Here is an 8,745-nt window from a genome sequence, read left to right on the forward strand (position 1 = left end):
AGCTTTACATATGTTTGGCTAGCCTCCTGATTTCATACTGATTTAATTAAATATTTGATCTTAAGACAGGATATAGTTAATGTGCAAGTGATAATGTGGTTTCATTTAATGATTCTTCATGTTTGCCTATCAGAGGGTTGACTTATTTCTTTTAGAAGAGTTAGGTCTATATGATAAATTTTAGTTTAGGGATGGAAGTGTAAGCAGATGCCTGACTTTGTTTTTTGATGGAAATGACAGTTATATAATTCAATTCAATAGTTTTTTTCTTCTCTACTATTCAGCTCTTACAATGCACATGAGAGCAACAAAGTACTCAATGTTGTGTTTGACCATTTAAGTGTGACTGATGGTCCCTCAGAAATAAGACTTTCTGGTAAATTATAAAAGGTATATATGGTTTAATAACATCACATTTCTGTATCTTGTAAAATATCCATTAATACCCTTGTCTAGGGGGTTCCTCATGACTTTTAAAGGATAATAGAGGCTTAAGTCAATACTGGCGTTAGAGTTGTTTTTTCCTTTGTTGAATGAATGACTAGCGCATCGAATCATTACTGTGACACGTTGTCAGTTCTGGACTTGGTAGCAGTATGCTTATTATCTCATCCTATGTTTTGAAGTCAGTTTATTGTAATGATTAGATGTATAATGCCACAAATATTTGGGGGGAAAGGGATGATATATTAGGACTTAAAGAGAATGCCTTCATTATGATAATTTGCATCATGAGATGGTTGACTTACCTTGTATTTCTCCTTTTGCTTGGTGGCTTTTAGAGTTTTCAATGTTTAAGAAAAATTATAATATGTGCTAAGATATCCTTTTATAGGTCATGTTTATAGATCTTAAAAGACATCTCATATCTTTATACAAAATTATCACACAAAAATAACTTTGTGTAAATGTGTCTGTAAAACTGAGTGTCTTCATCTCTTAATCTTCTCTTCCACATGTAGTAGTATTCAGGGGTTTTTATTTTTTTTTATTTTTTTTAACATCTCCCACACTTAGGAATTCATTGACTTTTAATCTGAGGGTACCCTAATTCATTCTAGCTTAGCCACTCTTCATCTCGAGAACTAAAAACTCCATGTCATATTTTAGTTGTTGCTGTAGCTGATAAACCCTACCTGTAGAATCTTGTCCATATTCTATTACCATTATTTTTTTTGTTTTGCACCCCAAATTAACTGATTCTTTTTGGCGATTTATCACATAGTAACCAAAAATTAATGTTTATCACTAGTAAATAAAATCATTTTGATTTTAACTTTTTTTTTTTTTTTTTTTGAATTTTCAGGGTACACGTGTTTCACGTTGACAGGTTTGCTTGGGACGCTAGTAACCATGGGCTGGCTGACTTAGCCAAAGAAGAGTTAAGAAGAAAATACACACAACTATACAGACTGTTTCTAGTCTCTTAGACTTATCTGCATATTGGATACAATAAATGCAATTGTGCTTTTCATTTAGGATGCTTTCATTGTCTTTAGGGTGTGTTAGGAATGTCAACAAAGGAGAAAAAAGGCAGTCCCAGAATCACATTCTCAGCACACCTCTACCTCTTGAAAATAGAACAACTTGCAGAATTGAGAGTGATTCCTTTCCTAAAAGTGTAAGAAAGCATAGAGATTTGTTCATATTTAGAATGGGAACACGAGGAAAAGAGAGGAAAAGTGATTTTTTTTCCCACAAGATCTGTAATGTTATTTCTACTTATGAAGGAAATAAAAAATGAAAAACATTTGGATATCAAAAGCAAATGAAAACCCAATTCAGTCTCTTTTAAGCAAAATTGCTAAAGAGAGATGAACCACATTATAAAGTAATGTTTGACTGTAAGACATTTTCATTTTTCCTTCAGGTTGGCAAAATATTTTAAAGGTAAAACATGCTAGTGAGCCAGGGGTGTTGATGGTGACAAGGGAGGAATATAGAATGAAAGACTGAGTCTTCCTTTGTTGCACAAATACAGTTTGGAAAAAGCCTGTGAAAGATGTCTTCTTTGACTTAATGTCTTTAAAAGTATCCAGAGATACTACTGTATTCACATAAGAAAAGATTATATGTTATTTCTGAAGTGAGATGTCCATAGTCAAATTTGTAAATCTTATTCTTTTGTAATATTTATTTATATTTATTTATGACTGAACATACTGATTTTACATGTAAAACAAGAAAAGCTGAAGATATGTGAAGAAAAATTTATTTTCCCTAAATAGAAATAAATGAGTGATCCCATTTTTTGGTCTCATGTAGTATTTGAAATTTATTCTTAAACATGACTACTTTATTTCTGAATAAGAAATTCCCTACCTGCCTCCTACAAGCAGTTCAGAATGCTGTCTCTTGGTTGTCCTAGTGCGAATAATTTTCAGTTACTTTAAAATTACATTGTACTTTCTCAAGCATGTCATATCCTTTCCTGTTAGAGTACCTATATTACTTGTTCCTGATTTACCTGAAGACAATCTGATTAATTTCTAGGTTTTTACCATATTCTTGTCATCTTGCCAATTACATTATAGGTATTAGACTAGACTAAGATGTACTAGTTATATAGAATATAACTAGATTTATTATGGCAATGTTTATTTTGTCATTTTGCTTCATCTGTTTTGTTGTTGAAGTACTTTAAATTTCCTACGTTCATGGAATTTCACTGTGAAGACTTTAATGTGTATTTCTCAAAATAAAACTTTTTTTTCCTCCTTAACCACAGTTATCACAACTAGCAGTACTATCAATAATTTCCTAATAGTTTCTAATATTAGGAAATTCTTTGAACTTTCCTAGAAGTTCTAAGAGTAGGCACATATCCACCTATCCATTCATTCATTTGTTAAATATGAGGGCCTGCTCTGCCTATTCTGTAATAACCCAGTGCTTCCAGGGATAGCAGTAACACTGGCTCAGAAAAAAAGCTGAGTGCTTTTTTTATTCAGAAAAAAAGCTGAGTGCCTACTATGTGCAAGTTGCCATATGCTAAATGTGAGCTTACCAAGATAAATACAAGTGTCTGCCCTCAAGTTGCTTATAGTTTGCTACAGGAAGACCAAAATATATATTTATTGAGAGAAAGAAGATAAAGTTATAAGTGTTAGAGCCCCAAATATGATGGGTGCTTAAGCTGTTTGTTAAGTAACTGAGTGGCAGGGAGGGAGACATTCAAGGCAGGAAGCTGATTGAGAAAGCAGTAATAGATGAGATTATAATGGCAGGATGGTTGAAGTAGGAAAGGCTTAGAGCAAGGGCTAGACTATGTCATGTGTTCTGTGTAGACGTGAAAATTATAAGCTCTAGACTTTTTATTCTGCTCAATCAAATTAGAATCAATGAGCATAAAATAGGTTTATAATAGCAAGAACTTACTATCTTTGGATAAGGGTAAAAGCGGAAGTGCTATTTAACAGTCATTTACCTTGAAGAAAATATAAACAATAGGCTGGCTAAGGGTAAAGCTATTTTCTTGTAGGATTTCTGTTTACTGTGTATCCTGTAGTTATGAGGTTGAGCGGTTTTATTTTTGCTCAGGATAACGTCTCCTATGAGATTTTACTTTGCAAAGGTTGTATTGCTTTTCCTCTTGAGACTGATGTATTTGTTACAGCAGGTTATACCTGCTCACCGTAGAAATTTGAGTTTTATAATATTTAGCCCAATATCACTGTCACTTTTCTGGGAACGCTTGAACATGAATAGTTTTTGTCTTGTCACACCCTAACCCTGTTTGCTTTGGTTAATGTCCAATGTGCAAATGCCTCATTTTCCTCCCACCCGTCCTGAGTGTTTTCTTCCTCCTTCCTGAAACTAAAAACAGCCCATGCCCTGAAGGTACTGCTTCCTTTGCAGCCTATTCCAGTGGCGGCTGGTTTATTTTCATGCATATGACTCATTGTTAAGAGGTCGTGGAGGTGTTTTCCTTGTTCCTCACTGTCATGTCTTCCATCTGTACTCCCACACACAACTCTTTAAAAAGAGTAGCTGTCCATTCACTCTGTAGGGTGATTTACTAAAATGTCAAATGTTTTCCCTATAATTCTCCTTGGTGAAAAGCATGGATTCTGGAGACAAATCGGAGCCCTGGCATTTATCAGCTGCAGGACTCAAGGGATGTTCCTTGTCAGTGTACCTTAGTTATCCATGTGTAAAGTGGGCCTAAAATCAGTACCAGCCTCATAGGATTTGCAATGAGAATAAAGTTAATACACATAGAGCTTAAAATGGTGCCAGTCATGTAGGAAGTGCTCAGTAAGTTTTAGCTCTTTTTGGTGCACAGGTGGAGAGATTGCCTTCGGTGGAAGCATGCAGGGCTTCTGTAGATACCAGGAAGGAACTGTTTGCAGGTGGATTGGAGATGCCCATGGTGGCAGCTTTTGGAAATTGATTTCACATTTCTTCTGTTTTCTCAGGGACATATACATCAAGGTCATCATGAAGATGATGACACATGAGGAGGTGTTATGTTTGAAGACAGGCAGAGAAGGAAAGGACTAGAGACATTTAGTCAATTAACAGGCAATGCTAAAGACCCAGTTGAGGTGAGTGCTCATGAATTTAGAGAGCAATCATCAAGCTTCGTTCTGAGTTTTTCTGCAGTCATATTTAGCTTTCTAGAGACGGTCTCAGAAAAAACCAGTTGCTTGGATTTAATCATGATTGGGTGTTCCCAGGTGAATTTGATGACGTGAGTTGAGCATGTGCACAAGGGAGTGATTAAAATGATGGACCATAGAATTTAAGCTGTGTGAGAAGGGAAGTGAAGACATATGGGTGGTAAGAAACAAAGAGTAACAGGATCAATATTTTGTAGGCCTTAATGGGGTCGTGTCATTGTTAGACTTGGGGTACTATTTAGGGTGAACTAGAATGGTAATATGTAGTAGTGAGAAATAAGAATGCCTCAATTGAGGGTAAAACAGAATTGGCAACCAGAGGACAAAGCTGTCTACAAATACACTTCCCCTTCATTTTGGGCACAAAGTTAGACACATTTCCTGGCACCCTTGCAGTTAAGTGTAGAAGGACTGAGTTCTGGCCAAAGCAACATGATCACAGATGTGGAGCATTTCTAGGTCTGGCCCTAAAACATTCCATATGCGATCCTCCTTGCCTCTTTCCCTACACTGAGTTGATGAAAGTGACTCTAGTAACCTAGTAAGTCACATGCTAAAGATGACAGAACCACAGAAAGGAAGGAGCTTGAGTCATTGCTTTGAGTAGAGCTGTCTGCTGATCAGCAACACCCACTTTAGATTTCACGTGAAGAAGAGATAAACTTCTGTCATGTTTGACTTCTAACATTTTGGGGATTGGTGTGTTACGTTATTGTGGTCGACATTATTTAAACTAACACTGAAGCCTTCTAGATTTTGGTGATGCAAGAGTTTAGACAGAACTGTGGTTGTGAGAAGTTGAAATAAAATGGTGGACAAAAGTATTGGTGCAGAGGAGGCCATGGAACATCTTAATTGATACTGAAATCACCAAAAAGCATGAGGATTCATGTTAGAAAGTCATACTGAGTCAGGGGCTAAAATCTTCAAGAAATGAGGAGTGGCTTGTACATCTGAAGATGATTGCAAACAACAAGACAGCAGGTGCTATATTCTGATGATATGCAACTCAAAGGAAAGGGTTTTGTGGAAAGGAAAGAGGATTGGTCTGCAAATAGCAATGATGAATAAAATAGTGCACCAACTTCACCTCTATGCCTGGTACTATGTGGAACAAAAGTGCAATGAGATATTTTTGCCTACTAGAGATTTGTCTGCACATTCAAACCTACTGTTTGATCCTCTTCCACTCCTTGTTATTGCAATCCCTTTACTTTCTGGTCACCCCTGTCTGTTGAGGGATTTGGAACCTGGCTCACTGTCTCCCAACCATCCTACAATCTGGTATTATCCATAATTATTTCACATTGACAAAGATGACTCCTTATAACATCCGTCCCTTTGGTTTTATTGACCTTTTGATTTCTAATGACCTCTTTCACTGTACCTGAGTCACTCATCTCCATGGAACCTTCTTAAATCACTAATTGAGGCATATTTTCTTGCTTATTATAATCTATTCAGCGTTCTAGTTTAGTTACCCCAGTATGTTAATCAACTCTCCACTTTCTTCCTATTTATAAGTCTCCTACTGTGATGGATGTTTTCTGTTTGTTCATCCAGAACCACTCTGTAGCACACTCCAACTTGCTGTGACCTCAAAGGCTGACCTATAATGGAAGCTGTGGAGAGGAGAGAGAGCTGCATTCTTTCTAATTTTTGTTTTGTATCAAAACACTCCACAACTTCTTATTTTATTTCATTTTTTTTCTACCATTCTATCACCAAAGGATGGCTCCCCTTCCTTTTTGCCCTTTTCCTCTTTTAGAAACTACGTCTTTCAAAAGCTGTCAACTCAGATCACATTATGTTTATGCCCCTTTCCTGAAGGTGTGCTTGTAGTTAGTGCTCTGGTCTACAAGGACACCTTTTCAGCATTTTCATTTTTACGGCAGACTCTTACTTTCTGGCAGTGGTCTTGGAGCAATTTGAGGACTCTGCTAGCTCAGCTTTTTTCTTTCATGAAGTCTTCCCACAGACTACCCTTGCTCACCACAGAGGCTTCTAGGAGCAGTGTGAAGAACTCCTAGGTCATTTTTGTTTTGTTTGTTTTCTTATGGGCAGTTTGAAGGTGGTGCTTTGTCTTCTAGTTATGTTGAGAGTGTGGTTTTTGTATGACCACACTTCCTATTGGTGTAGCTGTGGAAAATCAGATGCTTTTATATATTATTGGTGGGAATGCAAACTGATACGGCCATTTTATATGGGGATTTTTCAATATCTAAAACAAATGCATACACATTTACCCTTTGATCCACCAATCTCATGTCTAAAAATGAACTCTGAGGCTATACCTCCAAAAATATGAAAATACACAGGTACAAGATTATTCACCAGAACATTGTTTGTCATTGCAAAAGATTGGAAACCATCTAAATGACTTGCTGAATAAACTATGTTATATCCAAACAATGGAATACTATGCAGCTGTGAAAAAGAACAAGGAATATCTCTGAACTATTATGAAGTATTTCTAGAATATTATTAAGTGAAAAAAGTAAATACAAAAGACTTTGGTATGCTACTTCTCATGTGAAAAAGAAGAAATAAAAAAATGCATGTCCTTGTTTGTACAAAAAGAAACAGGATGGATAAACTAGAACCAATGAGATAGTTACATACAAGGCATGGGTGGAAACAATGGGGAAGATGGGAATTCCTTCTAATTTTCATTTTGTCTCACAAATTTTAGAATCCTTATCTCACATATTAAAAAGCCAAGTAAATATAAGCAATGAAAACAGAGAAAAAAATTCAACACAATACAAACACAACAAATGAAACTTATTTTATATATATAATATATATTGATGTATACATATATTTATATTTTAATATATATTTATATATTTTTTATATATTTACACATATATATATATATATATTTTTTTTTTTTTGAGATGGAGTCTCACTCTGTCATCCAGGCTGGAGTGCAGTGGTGCAACCCCCGTCTCGGTTCACTGCAGCCCTCACCTCCCGGGCTCAAGTGATTCTCCTGCCTCAGCCTCCCAAGTAGCTGGGATTACAGGTGTGTACCACCATGCCCAGCTAATTTTAGTATTTTTAGTAGAGACAGGGTTTTGCCATGTTGGCCAGGCTGGTCTCGAATTCCTGACCTCAGGTGTTCCACCTCAAGTGTCCTGACCTCAAGTGTTCGGCCTCCCAAAGTGTTGGGTTTACAGGCGTGAGCCACCACACCCTGCCCCTTACTGTATTTCAAGTGAATAACTTGACCACAGTTAAGAGGGAGCTGTGAGGTAGAATTGAATTAACCTCGGAACACAGTATTTTGATTATACAAACAAAGGGCTAAAGACAAGAATATGAACAAATGTTGGATTTTGTCTAGTGGGTTTGTTCTTCATAGTAGTATGGGTTAGCAATTTCAACACTATGTGCATTCTTAGATGGGGTAGATAAGCAAATATATTGCAAATAGTCAGGTTTCTCACTGTTGAAGGGAATTGCAAATAAGGGAACACTAGCATGGAGACTGTGGTATTTGTAATTTGAGTTATCAGTATAAACTCATGATTTTGAACATAACTGATACACAGAGAAACATGTATACACACACACATGAGTGTGCATATCTGTATTAGGTTCTCCAGAGAAACAGAACCAATAAGAGATATATAGATATATGAAGAGATTTACGGGAATTGGCTCATGCAATTATGGAGACCTAGAAATCCCATAATACGCCATCTTCAAGCTGGAATCCCAGGAAAGCAGGTGGTGTAATTCTGAGATTGAAGTCTTGAGAACCGGGGGAGTCAATGATGTAACTCCCAATCTAGGGCTTAAGGCCCAAGGACCAGGGGCTGCTGGTGTGCAGATGCAAGTCCTGAAGTTCAAAGGATTGAGAACCAGGAGCTCTGATGTCTGAGGGCAGTAGAAGATGAATGTTCCAGCTCAAGAAGAGAAAGTAAGAATCCATCCTTCCTCCACTTTTCTGTTCTATTCAGATGAGCCCTCAATGGACTGAACGATGCTCACCCACACTGTGAGGGCTGGTCTTCTTTACTCAGTCCACTGACTTAAGTGCTCATCTCTTCTGGAAATACCTTCACACCCAGAAATAATATTCTACCAGCCATGGGCTGTCACTTAGCCCATTCAA

The 8,745-nt window shown here is 36.8% G+C and overlaps 1 protein-coding gene across 10 annotated transcripts in view; it reads left to right on the plus strand.

Moving 5' to 3' along the window:
• Positions 1–8,271, plus strand: part of CD55 (CD55 molecule (Cromer blood group)) — a 43,219-nt gene extending 34,948 nt beyond the window's left edge. For 8 of the 10 annotated variants that reach the window (XR_012432525.1, XR_001490230.3, XR_001490234.3 and 5 more), the window contains one exon: positions 1,307–2,247. Coding sequence is in view for 6 of the 10 variants with exons in the window: in XM_005540684.4 (XP_005540741.3) it covers positions 1,307–1,371 (65 nt within the window). In the remaining 4 variants the exon portion in view is untranslated. Of the gene's footprint in view, positions 1–1,306; positions 2,248–8,224 lie in introns of those variants that run through there. The other 2 variants (XM_065532097.1, XM_065532121.1) reach the window with 2 other exon arrangements.
• The last annotated feature ends 474 nt before the right edge of the window (positions 8,272–8,745 follow it).

The sequence above is a fragment of the Macaca fascicularis genome, chromosome 1, assembly GCF_037993035.2.
Source record: "Macaca fascicularis isolate 582-1 chromosome 1, T2T-MFA8v1.1".
NCBI classification, from domain to species: Eukaryota; Metazoa; Chordata; class Mammalia; order Primates; family Cercopithecidae; genus Macaca; species Macaca fascicularis.